The 17,822-nt window shown below is 42.6% G+C and overlaps 1 protein-coding gene across 1 annotated transcript; it reads right to left on the reverse strand.

The window, feature by feature from the left end:
- Nucleotides 1-605: 605 nt before the first annotated feature.
- Nucleotides 606-1,601, reverse strand: OR6S1 (olfactory receptor family 6 subfamily S member 1; the record flags this gene model as incomplete). Its single annotated transcript, XM_084240217.1, has 1 exon — nucleotides 606-1,601. The coding sequence occupies one exon, from the start codon at nucleotides 1,599-1,601 to the stop codon at nucleotides 606-608; it is 996 nt and encodes a 331-aa protein (XP_084096343.1).
- Nucleotides 1,602-17,822: the final 16,221 nt, after the last annotated feature.

Genomic DNA, 17,822 nt, shown 5'->3' on the forward strand with positions numbered 1-17,822 from the left:
TTATATTTATTTACTTCACTGATTTTCCACCTGAGAGTAAATGTAATTTTGAGGAAACATGTCAAAAATATCCAGATAGTTTATTTATTTTATTTTTATGATTATAAGGAAATGCTCCCTAAAATTCTTGATTTTCATAAACAATTGGAAGACTCTTCTTTGAGAATTTTAATCAGTTTAACTTTTGGTGACAGTCATCCATAGATTCCTTTAAGAATTGAATAAAAGCTATTAATCATCTTCCCAGACAAAAGCAAATAGCCTCAAACACATAACTCTTATATACCGAATGGATTTATAACTTTTCTGAACCCCATCTTTAGACTTCTTGGTGACCAGGGACCCTTAAGTTAAGCTCTCACAGGCTGGAAGTTCATACGATGTAATGGTGGTATTGACTATGATATATATCAATAATAATGTGGATTTATGTATGAGATAGAATCAAGGAATGCTGCCTAAAAGAGAAGGATAGATTTGATGATTTTGGACTTCTTTTGTGGTTTCAGAATTTAGTCATTTGGTGATGTACATGATGATAACAGGAAAGAGAGTGACAATGGAGAAGACTTGGACTTAAGACTAGTTTTTACATCCCATCACTTTCATCCCACTGTTTTCTTATTGAAACTCTTAGCAAGTAAAAGATCCCCCAAAAATCTTGTTACCACTTTGCTACATAAGTCCTTCAAGACTTCCTTAACTCGTTCGTTACGCAAGGCATAGATGAATGGATTTAGCAGTGGTGTCACAAATGTCGTTACCACTGTCACTGCCCAGTTAGTATCCACAGAGCCACTCTGTGATGGCCGCACATAAAGAAAAATGGCACTTCCATAGAAGAGGGTCACCACCATTAAGTGGGAGGTGCAGGTAGAAAAAGCCTTCTGACGGCCTGAAGCAGAGGGCATGCGCAGCACAGCCAGCACTATGTGGCCATAGGACACAGCAGTAATCATCAGGGAAGATACAATGACAAGAGAGGCCAGAACAAAGTCAGTTTCCTCCAGCTTCTTGGTGTTGGTGCATGCCAGGCGGAGCAATGGGCCACTGTCACAGAAGAAGTGCTGCACCACAGCGTCCTGCTCACAGAAGGGAAGCAAGGCCACAGCCACTGTGGGGCCAACCACAGGGAGGAGCCCCCCCATCCAGCAGGCCAAGGCCATCCGAAAGCACACAGCCCCATTCATGAGCAAAGGGTAGTGCAGCGGGTGACAGATGGCCAGGTAGCGATCCACAGACATGACAGCCAATAGCAGGAACTCAGAGGCCCCAAGAAAGAAGTAGAAATAGAACTGGGTAATACAAGCAGCAAAGGAAATTGTGTGTTGCCTTGAGAGGAAGTTGCTCAGCATTTTGGGAATGATGACGGAAGTGAGCAGGATCTCTAGGCAGGACAGGTTACCCAGAAAAAAGTACATGGGCGTCTGCAGGCGAGCGTCAGCTCCTATGACCCCAACAATCAACACATTGCCTGTTAGGGTCAGCAGATACACAAGAAGGAAGACAGAAAACAGTTCTGCCTTTGTGCTGTTGAGGTTCGGGAAACCTGCCAGGATGAACTCGGTCACATCACTGCTCTGGTTCCCATCAGGAGCCATTACCTTTCCCACCTGCACAACGACATGAACATGAGCCTGGGGAGGACAGGTCTTCTCCAGACTTCTCCTGACTTACGTGATATGGCACATATATCCCCACTTTCTCCAATCACAGATCCCGTGAAGAACCTGGGGCTCTTGTTTACTCAAGTTTAGAGGCAGAGAAGGTTTTCCATAAAGGGTGGCTAAAACTTAGGTATGAAAGTGCCAGGAACTTCCATCTTCACATCTGTTCTCATTATGATGATAATAATGATATCAGTGAATATCTGAGTTGGATAAAAATATCAGAAAACTGATTTTGTAAAGAATATGATGCCCATTCAACCAGGATCAGAATTTGAGTCAAACTGCCTAGTTTTGAATTCCAGTATGTCCATTTGCTAGTCCACTGACCTTGGGAAAGTGACTCAACTTCTCTGTGCTCTGCACTTGTAAAACTCTAAAGGAGCTGTAAAACTCTAAAGGAGTATTTCAAAAGTGAAATACTAGAGCAAAGGATTTAAAAAGAGAGTTTTTCAGTGTTTAATTGACAAATGATGTGGTAGATAAGCCCTGGACTGTAAGTTTGGGCACCAGACTTTAGGCTTTCTTGTCACTTCCCTTGGAATCTAGCTCCCATCTATCCTTCAACTTGGCTGTAGAATGAGTCACAGGAATTTAGGCAACTAGTCCATTTGTATATGAAATTACTCTTTAGTACCGGGAATTTCTCTAGCAACCTGAGGGTCTAACTAAATTCAGCTTATCATAAATTGCCTGCCTATATAAAGCAAGTTACATCATATTTAAAAGTGAAAATAAGGAAAAACCACATTGATTCAATGCCAGTCGGGTATCACAGCTATATCTTTTGTGGCAATGTCAAGCTAAGGATTGACATATTCTGAGGATATTAAGATTAGTTTCCTAAGTTTCTTTTAGCCCATAATACCAACCCAAGACCTTTTCACAAACTTGGACTCAATTTAATGACTTGCCAGAGACAAAATCATGAATTACTGGTGATCACTAAGGAAATCAGATTTGGGGGCCTCCCTGGTGGTGCAAGGGGTTCAGACACAGCACTATGAAGCTACCCACAGCCACTACAGCACCAGTTTGATCTCTAGCCAGGGAGGTGACACACATTGCGCAGCAGATCTCTCCTCTCTCACCCACTGCTCCCCTCAGCAGTGTATTTCAGTCAATCTGCCTGTTCTGTTCCCCACTGTCTCTGGTGAATGCTCTCACCCCCCACAATTCTGACCTATACCCAGCCCTTGTATGCATAAATAAATAAATCTTTAAAAAATATGAAGAAATCAGAATTGAAGTCCTTATCATTTTAGGCTTTCCAGTTCTGAAAACCACCATCAATTATAAGAATCAAATTGATGCTATTCTTAAACTTAGTTTAAAAAAATGCCTCAGCTATTAGGAGGACAATGATCCCCTTTAGTTGTGGAAAGCACGAGAACTGACCTTAAGGCCTCGATTCTCTATCAGCCTATCGTTCTCTAGCACACCCGTGCAGTCTTTGTCCCCAGCATACATTAGTTTCTTTATTTATAGTTTTTTTTTTTTTAACCTGTGAGTCCTATCTGAGGAGGAAAAGTTTTGTACCTTTGTGCAAAGGTTTTGCAATTTTGGGGTCTTTCTCTCTAGGGATTCTGCTCAGAACCTCACTCCTCTGGCTTCTGTAGAAATTGCCTCATTGTCAATAAACTCATCCAACTTTTGCTCTGTGTTGATTTTGTATCAGTTACTATATTGGGTGACTCAGATTAGAGGAGACCTTGTCACTATTCTCATGGAGCCTACTGCCTAATGAGAATGACAGAAAGCTTGACATGTCTCACAGGGAGAATGCCACAGGTAAGCATAGGGTCCAAATGGAGACATGGAAGGGAACCAAGCTGAGACTCAGAGACTAAAGTATTAGAGAAAGGTGATACCTAAAATAAATACTGAAAAATAAGTATGTATCTGAAAGGAGAGAAGATTTTTCATGGAAAAGAACAGCACACGAACAGAGTACATTTGGGCTGAAACACACACCACACAGGGTGGAGTGAAGTGAGATAGGACTGCTCATCCCTAAGGGGGTTCTTTCTGGCTCTTTATTGCTCTCTGTGGAAATACTTCCATTGAACTGAACCTAACTACATGTTGAGTGAAAGGAAGATGAGTCCCAGCCTTAAAATACAGAAGAAATTTTTCTTACGTACCCCTAAATGTCCTTGATGTTTCCACGAAGATGAGGGTCACCTTGTGAGAATCCTTTCCCTTTCTATGATTCAATGTTTTGCTCCATTCTGGAGTCTTTCCTATACCCTGTACTGGAAGGCTGACAGTAGCTTGGCATCCTTGGAGTTCCTGAGGATGTGAAAAGCACCTGGGAAAACAGGGAGCCATTGGATACTCTGCTCCTTTTCTTGTGCCTTCCTCTTGGGTATAGTTCTTCAGATGTTGGTCTTCTGCCTTGTAAACAAAGGGGCTTCCTGATCTTAAGGAGGCTGCATCAGGCTGCCCCTTCTTATGGCCATGGGCAAATTAGCCACAAGGAACACCCTCCCCTCCCTGTAGAAAGAGTGTCTTCTGGGATGTGATCACTGTCCTAGGTTTGAACAGGCACACTTTAAGTGAGGGACAGAGATTTCACAATGCAGATCACTACAAGAATCAAGAAGTCAGGAAGGCCGGAGTTAAACCGTTCATTTGAAGAGACTTAATGGACTTACCTATAGTTTCTTTCAATCGAATGTTTGAAAAATGTTTTACTGAAAGCCAAGTCTTCACTTTTAGTTAATTCGTTTTGTGTACAACTATTAGTTTTCCTGCTTTAGGCACCATATTCCCTGGCTTGTAGCATTAGCCTGAGTGTAGGGAAGGGAATGCTGAAGGAGTCATTGGTTTCTAACCAATAATTTCTAGAATTCTTCATACATAAATTCAGTTTCCAGTGGAGATGCCCCCAAATGCAGACGGATGGGTCCAGACATCCCAACTAACAAACGTGTGTGCTGGAGAAAAGAAACATAAATGATGAGGAGATAAGACAAAAAGAGAGAGAGAATGTAATTCCTAAAAGACCTGAGAGAGATTGGCAATTCATTGGAAGTTTCCCAGACTCCATGCCTGATAAATCTGAAAAGGAAGTTGACCCTTCATTCACCAAAGGGTGATGAAAAATGTTTCTGCCTTCATCTGTCAGTGACCCCAGGTCAGACAATGGCAAAAATAATGGGGTAATGTAGTGAGAATGAAAGAAATTACCGGCTGCAGTCATCATCCAAATTTCTCCTGTGTGACACTCAGGGGAGTGTTTATTTCCCAAGTAACTTAGGCATTGTGTCTTCTCCCTGAGGACTTAAAATGATATTTGGGAATCCCTCCCTTGGTTTCTGGGGTAGGAAACAATAGGAGTCTCAAGGGTGTGACAAGGTAGGGGAAGGTTCATTTTTGGATCATTTCTACATCATCTGCTTCTCTTAGTCTTACACTGTATTCTCTAGAAAGAGCTTGTGTGGAACCACACCTCCAAAACATTATTTAGAATTCTTGATCATTGTTCACACTTATCCATTTGTGTCCACACTATGCCCCTGACTAAAGTCTTGACTGACTCCTATTTATGCTCCAAATCTGAGGTTATTCTGGCATAAGGAGAAGCTTCCCCTGCCCATTCTCTTTCACTCCACCCCCAACCGCTCTCCAACCTAAACCGCCCCAACCGCTCTCCAACCTAAACCGTGGCAGGTTCTGCTGACCTCATTATTGAGACTTAATCCATTGCCTTGGAACTCTGCTTCTCATTTGTGTTCCTTCCTAGACTCTGAACTCCCAGAGTAAGAACTGCATTTTCATCTCTGTATTTCCAGCACCAAGCACAGTGCCTGGTACACATTAGGCACTTGATTGATGATATGTGAACTAAACTCTGAATCCCAGACGTGAGGAGCGGATCTTCTTGTGAGATGACCATCAGTTAAGTCTTGAACTGAGAGAAAGGGCACACAGGTCCTTCTGGGACTCAGTTTCATTGACATTCATCCTTTTGGACATACCTGAATGGAAACATGGCTGTCCTGGGAGCAGAGACTGGTAGAATTGTCTGAGCTAAGGCGAACAAAACTAAACTAGAAACTAAAGCTCTTATTTGTTGAGCTACGAGAGGGAAAGGTCTAAGCAGAAGGAGACATGTGAAGTCTGACAGCTAGTAAAGCACACTTAAGGCAGTCAAGCCTTAAAATTTTAATTAAGGATTAGTTTTAATTAGTGAAGTTAATCCTTCTAAGGATTAAGCAGAAAGATAAAATAAAAATCAGGTAATCAAAAAAATTACATAGCTTATAATACTTTCAAATTAACTTGATCATAGGACTATCCTAACTGCAAAAAATAGAGCATTTTAGAAGAAAAAGTTTTCTTTATTTTTAAAACATATAACTTATACAACTCAAAAAAAGAAAATACATACATATATATAACAATGCATAGATTAAAAAGTTCTAGCTCTCCTACTCCCCATTCACCCTATACCTCTTCCCTAAGTAACCATTTTCACTATTTTATTGTGCATCCTTCTAGTTTGTATGTGCATGTGTGTGTGTTTGTGTGTGTGTGTGAGTGTAAGGAAAATGTCAAAAGGTTTAGTTATTTACCTGTGACTTTCTTACACAGACTTGAATCTTGTTTTTTGCTTTTAAGATACCCTGGAAAACTTTATTCCCTGCCTGCAAATAGAGAACAGAAGGAAAATATTTAAATTAAATGCTTATATCAACAATTAATTTATGACAAAGGAGCCATGAACGTGCAACGAAGAAAGGAAAATCTTTTCAACAAATAGTGTTGGGAAAACTGTGTAGCCACATGTAAAAGAATGAAACTGAATCATTCTGTAACTCCATACAGAGAAGTAAATTCAAAATGGATCACAGACTTGGATATAAAACCCCAAAACATAAAATATATAGAAGAAAGCATATGTGACAAATTCTATGACACAAATGTTAAAGAAGTTTTGGGGGACTAAATACCTGCAGAAGGGAAGCAAAAGCAAAAACAAATTAACACTACTTCAAATTAAAAAGTGTTGCACAGTGAAAGAAAATATTAGCAGATAAAAACAGCCTACTAATTGAAGAAGATATTTACATATCACATAACTAACAAGAAGTTAATAGCCAATGTATAAAAAGAACTCATCTAACTTAACAACAAAAAGTCAAACAATCCAGTTTTTGAAAGGGCAGAATATCTGAATAGACACTTTTTCAAAGAGGTTACGGAAAGGGCCAACAGACACATAAAAATATGCTCATCATCATTTCTAATAAGAGAAATGCAAATCAAACCTCAATGAGATATCTTCTCACATCTGAGAATGGAAACCAATAACAACAAGTGTTGGAAAGGATGTAGAAAATGAGGAAACCTATACTACTGATGGGACCATAAACTGTTATAGCTATTTTAGAAAGAAGCCTGGACCTTTCTTTAAAAAATTAAAAATAGAAATAACATGTATTCCAGAAGTTCTACTTCTTGGTATTTATCCCAAGAACAGGAACAATCAACTTGAAAAATTATATGCTCTACAATGTTTATTGCGGCATTATTTACAATAGCTAAGATATGGATGCAAAGTAAATGTCCACTGACAGATCATTAGATAAAGAAATAATATATATATATATATATAGATAGATAGATATACACAAAGAAAGAGTATTCAGTTATAGGGAAAGATGAAATTCTTCCATTTGCAGCAAAATGGAACTATACAAAGGGAACTATACAAAGTGAAGTTAGCTAGAAAAATAAAGACAAATATTGGATGATTTCACATTCATGGATAATATAACAAAGCAGATGACCTAGCAAAGCAAAAAACTAAATAAACAAAACACCAGTGGACAATGATAACCAAACTGAGGTTACCAGACATGAAGAGAATGTATACGGAAGTGGGGAGGAGATTGGATGAAGGGGATATAAGAGATGGTAGTAGGTATTCTGTGTTTTTTGTTGTTGTTTTGTTTGGTTTTGGTTTTTTATTTTTTCTTAAAAAAACAGAAAAAAAGCCTGAGACATAACAGGCAGATAATAAATATTTTTTCAGTCAGGAAAAATAAAATAAGGAGAGTATATTACCTTGACAAATCTGTTTAATGAATGAGTTGAAACGCTCTTGAATTATATTTCTGCTTTAATCATTTTTAGTATCTTTGTCTTCAGCTTTTCCTATCAATAAAAATCCTATTGTTATAGAAATTGTTTCAAAAAATTTAAGTATCACTTTGTGAGTAAAAATAAGTTATAAGGCCTCCCTGGTGGTGCAGGGGGTTAAGTAACACACTTTGCAGCAATCCGCAGTCTCTGCGGCATGAATTCGATCCCTGGCCAGCCAGGGAGCAATCCACATGGTGCAGGAGACCTCTCCTGGCTCACCCGCTGCTCCCCTCAGTAGTGTATTTCAGTAGATCTGCTTTTCTGTTCCCCACTCTGTCTCTAGTGAATCCTCTCACCCCCCGTATCTCTGGCCTGTACCACATGTCTTGTATGTATAAATAAATAAATGTTTTAAAACATAACAGTTATTTATGTATAAATAAATAAATGTTTTAAAAAATAAGTTATAACAAAATGGTATGATATCTGGTATTTGTTTCAAAACAAAGCAAGTGGAGGTTTAGATAAACATTACCCTGACCATGAATTGGTAATTCATGGAACTATGCCTTGGTTATACAGTGGTTCATCACAATGTTATCTCTACTTTCAGTATTTTGGAAATTTTTCATAATAAAGAAGCTTCAGAAATATGTAGTAACAATCAGTTATCTATTTAAAGACTACATTTTTAGAAATACAAGATTTCTTCAGTTAAAAATTAATGAATGTCAGATGGCAATTCCAATTCCTCAAAATTAAACACCAGCCACAAGGGAATGTAAATACCAGGTGGGCTTCTTGGACCAGGAAATATAAACTATTATAAATTACCAATTCCAAGAGGAATTCAACCCTCTCAGCAACCATCTTCTTCTGATCCAAAAGCAATGGAGGAAATAAAGAAACATAGGCATACACACAGAATCACTGTTGAGAAAGGGGAGAGGTTGGATTAAAATAATACAATTAGTATGGAAGTCTATCTTTTCCATTATGACACATTCCTTAAAATGAAATAAAACTTGCTTTTTAAATCTTTCTTTTCTCATCTTTTCTTTTCACTTTTTGAAAATGACATAACGACATAGGAAAACAAGACAAGGTGCCATTACCAAATCTGTGTATAGAAGGAAATTCCAAAAGAAAAAAAACAGCAGATAAAAGAATAGAGAAAAACAGTGCAAATCTAAAATACAAAAAAAAAAAAAAAACAAAAGAGAGAGAGATACTTACTCCACAGTCTTTTAATCATATATTTTAACTGACACCCAAATATGATCTGAACTGACTATAACCACAGTGTGGAAGGGAAGAGAAAAATAAAATAAGAGATTTTAAAGAAAACCTGTAACTTAAAAAAAATCAAAGTTATAAAACAATGTTACTCAATAAAAATTATTTCAAATAATTATTTCAAATCAAATAAGAGAAATGATTTTTTAAATTTTCAAATGTGTATTAATAATATAATTTAAATGTTCATAAATCAAGAACAGTGGTTATGAGAAAATATCTTCTAAGATCCAAAGGTTTCTTTAGTTTCTAATGATAGTATCAAAACTAACAGTGTATACATACTAGTTATAGATGTATTAACTAAAGACAATCTTCTAGAACATAGAACTAAGAGATGACAATATATGACAGAAATATTAAGTGGCATAAAGGTATGAAATAGAATAGAGGGAAACAAAAGAGAAACAGAATTTTGAAAAGAATACAAACTGTTCAACAAACCTGGGGATGTCTGGATCTCCATATACATAAAATGGTCTTTCATCTACATCTTAGATCATATATAAAACTTAAGTCAAAATGGATTATACACTTAAATTGATAAATTGAACCTTGTCAAAATTAGAAGTTTTCTTTCTCAAAAGAAAGCATTGATAAGACAATGAATAGATAAGCCATAGACTGGGAAGAATATACTATAATTACGTATCTAATAATGGATTTTCTCTAGAGTATATTAGGAGCTCTTAAAACATATTACTAAGAAAACCAACAACTAATTTTTTAAATGAACAAAAGATTTGAAAAGTTCTACAGTAGTTGGAGACTTCAGTAACCCATTCTTGATAATGGATAGAAAAGAGGAGGGAGAGGGATCAGAGGGAGGGAGGGAGTAACACAGGGGGCTGTGGTGATGGTACACGGGTGCATTGGGGAAGGAAATTCTATGGGGACTACACCTGAGGAGGGGGGAAGCAAATATTGTTTAAAAATGAAAAATGATATAAAAAATAAATAAAAAACAAACAAAAAAGAAAAAACTAGATAGAGATAAATAAGGAACTAGAAGACTTCAACACTGCAACCAACTGGACCTAAAAGACACACATAGAGCATTCCAGTTTAATTTTTTTTTTACACAGGTTCTACCAACCCACCTGAGCCAAAACCCCATCTGCCTCCCTCTCCCATCTCTTCCCTCTCTCCTGTTCCCTCTGGTAATCATTCATAATCTTTCACTGAGTTTAAGATTTATTACTACTGTATTTCGCCTGTGTGTGTTTTTGGTTATTTACATTCCATAGATGAGTGAAAGCATCAAATAGATGTCTTTCACTTTTTAAGTTAATTCACATAACATAATTACCTCAAAGTCCATCCATTTTCCCCAAATGCCACTATTTCATCTTTCTTCATAGCTGTGTAGTATTCTATTGAGTTGATATTCCACCATTGGTAAGCCTAGGAAACATTACATATTTTGACTGATTCAAAGAGTTTATGTGGAGGTAAGAGTGGGGAGACTGGAATTGATTATGCTGGTTATTTCAAAGATGACCTTTTTAGGCTTCTAATATTTTCAGGAAAATATTAAGATGAGAGGAAGAAAAAACTGACCTGTAAAAAGAGCAGTACTTCCTACCTACTGGGACAGTGTTGCAGTTGAAGGTGGAGTTCATCTTCATAGAGACATAAGACATAGAGACAGGAACCCATCTGCCAGTTTTGTGACGCCTGCCTGCCCTGTTATCTGACATATAGTGAGACAATGAGACTGTAACAATGGGAAAAGCACATGGGAAAACAAGGAGAAACACCTCCTAAAAAAACTACTTGTTTTTTAATCTTTCCTTCCAGGTGTGGTTTCTCAGACCCTGTTCTTCTGCCTTGTAAAAAAAATAATAAAAGGGGGTGGGGTGCGCTTCAATCCTGAGGAGGCTGAGTCACCATGTTATTTCTTGTGGTTACCAGCTTCTAGGGCCTCACCCCATTCTTCCTTTAGAGGATTTTATTTATCGGTAAAGTGTTCAATGATTTTGGCTTGGCCAGGCTCTGATATTTAAATATGGGGATTTTGCCATAAAATGTCCCAAGATATTCCAATGTGTATGCAATACTAGATCAGGCAGGCAAAATGTGGACCCAAGTGTATTACACACAGGTTCAGAGTCGTGTGGGTACAAGATGGAGTCACTGGTTTTCCTACACCAACAAAGGTCTAAGATTCCATCATCAACCCTGCTTTGCTAATTTCTAAATGTGGTGACACTAAAGGCAGGAATCTCTTCCTGGATGCAAAGATATAGAATCCTCCTGCAGATCACCAGTCTGTGCCAAAGAGACAGGGAATTCTCTTAAATTGTCTTCTCTCTTTCTCAAACCTCAAGATACATCACCAATACAGAGAATGATAGAGCAAAGAAAGTCCTTGTCCAGTGGGGTGGCTTGTGCACTTGCAGTACTCCAGCGTCTGTCCTGAGTTACTCCTCCTTTTTGCCCCCGACCTCCATCCGGGTTTGGCAAGGATCCATCCGTGGTGAGCAATGGGATGGTGGCAGTGAATGCTCAGGAGAGGGACCAATGGGCGAATAAAAGCTGAAGGGCTTCGGTTGTTAAGAGAAATGGTGGGTGAAATAGGCAGTAAGTAGCCAAACCGGACTGTTTGCATTGAAGGGTCGCGTGTCTATTAAGTGAGGGGAGAAGGTAGGGTAAATTCCCTGGATTGGGCACACACAGCATTATAGCGGGGCCTCTGCCTTTCATTGTGAGAAGTAGGAAGGTGCCAGGCCAAAACCCACTTTACCTGGAAGGGAGAGCTGGTTTATAGCTGGGTGCTAGGGGATGGTGTGCTTCAAGTGGGGCAGGGTAAAAACATTGCGCACCTCCTTCGAGCCGGAATCAAACCAGCGACCTAAGGATGCCTACACACGTCTAGTCTACAGTCCTCCGCTCTACCAGCTGAGCTATCGAAGGGCGCATGCTAGCAAGCTGGGTGCTTACTCTTTCAGGAAATGACTCGGCCAGGACTCTGGCTTCAGCTCCAGCATTCCCTGGACGGTGTTGGGCGCTCCCCTGCAAGAGAGCAGTTCTCCTGCCCCCAGTCTCACATGGGCTTCCACAGCGCCCCTTCCCGGGCGGGTGGAGCAAATCCTCTGCGCGTGGCTCATGCTATTGCTTGGAAGCGACCCTAAATCGCAGCAGCTCAATTTTCAAAGATGTGGAGCCCCTGATTCCTACATCTTGTTCACTTTTCCTGCTCATGCCCATTCCTACATTTGGGAGGCAAGGGGGGCGGGCCACGTGGGTTGACTAAGGTCGTTGGTAGCAGGGAGCAGAAGAGACGGTGAGGGGAGAGGGACTTGTGTCTGCTGGAGGAAGGCTTGCGAGAGAAAGGAAAGAGAACTCACTGGAATGGACACCGGGTAGGTGGCTGCGTCCCTACCTGAGAAAGTTTTGCTTTCTGGGGACAAAGTGTCCCCATTCATTGACTCCACAATCCCAACCTTACTTGTTCTGCGGACCACCATGATCTGAATTCACTCTTCAGCGCACTGAAACCTACTGAGAAGTGATGGATAAAAGCTCCTTATATGGGCAGGGAGATATGCCCAGGAATCCACAAAGACACCCATATTCGGCCATGGCAAATGTGAGGAGCTGGCTCTCCGGCTCTGCACAGGGACCCGAATTTCTTTGGTTTATGTTTGCCCATGTTAGGCAGGGATCTGTCCAAGGTGGGCAAGGTAGTGGCAGAACGGGCTATCAGGAGAAGGAGAGATGGAGGAAAAAAGTGGATAGTGGGTTGGATGATACGGGGTTTTGCACTAAAGGGCCTGTGGGTGAACATCGAATGCAGGAAGAAGGTGCAGGTGTGTTCCCCCGCGACAGGACACAAGTAGTTTCAAAGGGTTGTCCGAAAAGACTTCCCAATTGCCCGGTGTGGAGGAGATGCCTTGTGGGGAGGATTTGGTCAGGCAGAGGGGAGGCTGCTCCGTGTCACAGGTAGTGCACTTCAGATGGGCCCAGGTCAAAATAGCACGCACCTCCTTCGAGCCGGAATCGAACCAGCGACCTAAGGATGCCTACACACGTCTAGTCTACAGTCCTCCGCTCTACCAGCTGAGCTATCGAAGGGCGCATGATGGCACCCTGGGTCCTTAGCTTTTCATGATATGAGTCAGCCAGGACTCTGGCTCCAGGTCCAGCATTCTCTGGGGTGTGTTCAGCCATCCCCTTGCAGGGAGCAGTTCTCCTGTCTCTAGAGTCCTCCATGTGCCTCCATAGTGCGTGACTCATACTTTGGTCCCAGAGATTTAGGAGGCATGCCCCAGGACAGTCCCCTGAGAGACCTCTCTGTGATGCACCCCACTATACATCAAGGCTCCAGACTTTCCTTCCCAAGGCCACATGTCTTCTTCATGCCCATAATCCCTGTCACCCAAGCTCTAACCCCGAACCCAGGCTCCATGCCCAGGATGAAGATGACTCCATCCTAGCCAGCACATTTTCCTTGGGAAATCTCTGTTTGGGTAGTTACATCTTCCTTTTCAGGCCCTGTCCAGATTGCCAAAACCCAAGCACAGAGTATGAAGACATGTGAAAGGTGAAGTTTACTGGTGCCAGCCCCTGTCCTCACACTGAGAGCAAACCTGAGCAGGCCACTGAGTCCTCATCACAACTGCCTGGGCTCACTGAGGCATGCTGCATTTCTGTCCCGCTAGTGTCAGCCTCCCTCGATGCAGGCACACAGTTATGGAAAACTTGAAGATGCCAAAGAGACAGATCTGTTCCACAAATAGGTAAAGCATGGCAGGAAAGAGGGGTTTCTGTCTCTACTCTACATGTTTACAAACTATTCCAAGACAAAGAATAGAGAGACAGACAGAGGAACTGCTATAGGGTCAGACAAAACAGAGACAGTGATCAGTCAAGAGACAAGTCTAAGATTGAGAGGGAGAGTTTTCAAGAAGATGTGACGGTTGTCTGCCACTCTTGTGATGACTGTAGGACCATGTTGTAGGACTCCAGGGCTTGTCCTTGGCAGTTAATGTTTGTCCACCTGTTAGGCAGGGATCTGTCCATGGTGGGCGGGGTAGTGGCAAAACAGGCTCTCAGGAGAGGGAGAGATGGAGGAATAAAATGGATAGTGGGTTGGATGATACAGGGTTTTACTCTAAAGGGCCTGTGGGTAAACGTGAACTACAAGGAAGAAGGTGCAGGTGTGCTCCCCTGCAAAGGACGCAAGTAGTTTCAAAGGGTTGTCCGAAAAGACTTCCCAATTGCCCAGTGTGGAGGAGATTGCCTTGTGGGGAGGATTTGGTCAGGCAGAGGCGAGGCTGCTCCGTGTCACAGGTAGTGCACTTCAGATGGGCCCGGGTCAAAATAGCACGCACCTCCTTCGAGCCGGAATCGAACCAGCGACCTAAGGATGCCTACACACGTCTAGTCTACAGTCCTCCGCTCTACCAGCTGAGCTATCGAAGGGCGCATGCTGGCAACCTGGGCCCTTACCTTTTCATGATATGAGTCAGCCAGGACTCTGGGTCTGGCCCCCTGGGGTGTGTTCAGCGATCCCCTTGCAAGAGAGCAGTTCTCTTGTCTCTAGAGTCCTACATGTGCCTCCTCAGCGCGTGACTCATGCTTTGGCTTGGAGGCCACTCTGAATCCCAGCAGCATGATTTTCAAAAAGGTGGGGCCCCTGATTCCATGTCTTGTTTCACTTTCCTGCTCATGCCCATCTCCACATTTGGGAGGCAAGGGGGCAATTTGCGTGGGTTGACCAAGGTCACAGGTTGCAGGGAGCAGATAAGATGGTGAAGGGAGAGAGACTTGTGTTGGGTAGGGGAAGGCTTGGGGAAGCAAGGACCAGAGAACCAACAGGAATGGACACAGGGTGGGTGGCTGTGAAACTACCTGAGAAATCCTTGTTTGTTGCGCACTAAAGTATCCCCATTCTTTGTCTCCCACCCCCACCTTACCTGTCCTGGGACTACCATAATCTGAGCTCTCTTTGGCTCTCTAAAACTTACTGAGAAGTGATGGAGTTAAGTTCGTTGGATGGGCAGGGAGCTATGCCCTGATTCGACAAAGATGCCCATAGATACTGCCATGGCCAACCTGAGCAGTTGGCTTTCTGCCCTGCCCACGATGCGTATTCCTTTGGTGGAGGCAGCTGCTATCTGAAGTAACTGAAGCTTCTGTGCACACTGGAGAGACCCTGGAAATATAGGGAGAGCATCAGAGAACACCAGGGACCCTGTCCTGACTGCATGACTTTTACAAAAGTTGCAGATCCCAGCTACTGTGTGGTCATCACCTCAAGAACTCTCTCCCATCCAGTGTGGCATCCTGTGAGAGGCAGGTGAGATACTGCATCAAATGAGTGTGTTGCATCCCCCTACTGTGTGGGACACACTATGGTCATTGGAGAAGAGGGTCAGTGCCTCTGGGCCCCTTGCCACTTTCTGTGATGTCTGAGACAAGATAAGTCAGCCATTCCAGGGAGCTCATTCTATGTGCTGGTCACCAGAGTCCAACAGCCTCTCCATACCTCCAAAGCACAATAGCTGGGTTCCCAAGGGTTGGAAACCCCACATCCCACCCAGTAAGGAAGCACATCCAGAAAAGCTTATGGTTCTAGCTTTGGTGCCTGACTGCCCTCACTGCAGAGAGTGACATTCAAGACTGGGATATGTCTGTGTCTACAGAGGCATAGAATCCTCCTGAAGGTCACCTGTAGGACTTCAAGGTACGAATCTCATAGAAATGGGAGAGACTACACAGACTCTGGCTCAGTCTGTCTAATTTAGTAGGACCCTAGGAATGATAAGACTGAGTCAGGAGGGTGGACACTGGGAGCAGGTTGTTGGGAGAGGAAGATGTGTGGGAAAACATTGTCCAGTTTGAAGGCAGAACTAGATGAAAAAGAGCTTGTGGTCTCAGAGGTCAGAGATGTTGGCCAAGCCCCAGAGCTTTAGGAGGCATGCCCCAGGACAGTCCCCTGAGAGTCTTCTCTGTGATACACTCCACTGTACATCAAGGCTGCAGACTTTCCTTCCCAAGGAAACACATGGTCTTCATTCTCATAATCCCTGTCACCCCAGCTCTAACCACTGTACAAGGGTTCATGCCAAAAAGAAAGCTGGCTCCATCCTAGCCAGCCCATTTTCTTGTGGGAAATCTCTTGGCAGCTGCATCTTCCTTTTCAGGCCCTGTCCAGTTTGCCTTAAAAGCCCAGCACTAAAGTTAGCCAGCTGGTCAGAACCCACAGTGTACTGTGTAGGACGTGACTGGCTGCCCCTGCATGATAACCGCCCACCTCCCACTTCCACTCATCCCCGCCCTTACCTCTACTCTTCTATTTCCTGCCTTCAGCTTCTGCCCCTGATTTTCAGGGTTCTCTCTGAGCTCTGTCCATATCTGTGCTTTTGTGTTCAAGCTCCCTTTTGTCTCTTTATAAACATATATATTACTTTTTCTATCTTTCTGCATCATAAGCAGCAGAGGAATGGATGCAAGAGATTGTATCACAGTCACCAGAGTAGGAACAATCCTTGATCTTTAAGAGAATGTCAAAACCCACGCACAGAACAGGTATGAAGACATGTGAAAGGTGAAGTTTACTGTTTCCAGGCCCTGTCCTGCACTGCGAGCAAACCTGAGCAGGCCACTGAGTCCTCATCACGACTGCCTGGGCCCATTGAGGGTCGCTGCATTTCTGTCCTGCTAGTGTCAGCCTCCCTCAACACAGGCACAGTTATGGCAATAACTTGAAGATAACAAAGAGACAGATATGTTCCACAAAATGGAAAACATGGCAAGTTAGAGGTGTTTTTGTCTCTAATGTACCTTTTTACAAACTATTCCAAAGACAAAGGAGAGAAACAGACATAGGGACTGCCATAGAGTCAGACAAAACAGAGACAGAGATCAGTCACTAGACAAGTCTAAGACTGAGAGGGAGAGTTTTCAAGAAGGATGGTATAGTTGTCCATGACACTTGTGATGGACTGTAGGACCATCTTGTAGGACTCCAGGGTTTGTCGTGGGCAGTTCATGCTTTCCCACCTTTTAAGTGGGGATGGGTCTATGGTGGGATTGCAGTAGTGGCTGACGTGACTCTCAGGAGAGGGAGAGTATGAGGAATAAAATTCAAAGTGGGTTGGATGTTATGGGGTTTTGCACTAAGTGGGAGTGGGTGAACGTGGACTATAGGAAGAAGGTGCAGGTGTGTCCCCATGACAGGATACAAGAGTTTCAAACCATTCCCCGAAACGTCTTCCCATTAGCCAGTGAGGAGGAGTTTGCCTTACGAGGAAGATTTGGACAGAGGGGAGGGCGTTATCTAAATGTCTTAGGTAGTGCACTTCATGACGGGCCCAGGACAAAATAGCACGCACCTCCTTCGAGCCAGAATCGAACCAGCGACCTAAGGATGCCTACACACGTCTAGTCTACAGTCCTCCGCTCTACCAGCTGAGCTATCGAAGGGCGCATGCTGGCACCCTGGGTCCTTCCCTTTTCATGATATGAGTCAGCCAGGACTCTGGCTCCAGGTCCAGCATTCCCTGGGGTGTGTTCAGCGATCCCCTTGCAGGAGAGCAGTTCTCCCATCTCTAGAGTCCTATAAGTGTCTCCACAGCGTGTGACTCATGCTTTGACTTGGAAGCCACTCTGAGTCCCAGTAGCATGATTGTCAAAAAGGTGGGACACCTGGCTGCATGTCTTGCTTTACTTTTCCTGCCAATGCCCATTTCTACATTTGGGAGGCGAGGGGGCAGGATGCATGGGTACACCAAGGTTGTCGGTAGCAGGAAACAGAGA

The sequence above is a fragment of the Talpa europaea genome (assembly GCF_964194135.1).
Source record: "Talpa europaea genome assembly, chromosome: 8".
Lineage (NCBI taxonomy): Eukaryota > Metazoa > Chordata > Mammalia > Eulipotyphla > Talpidae > Talpa > Talpa europaea.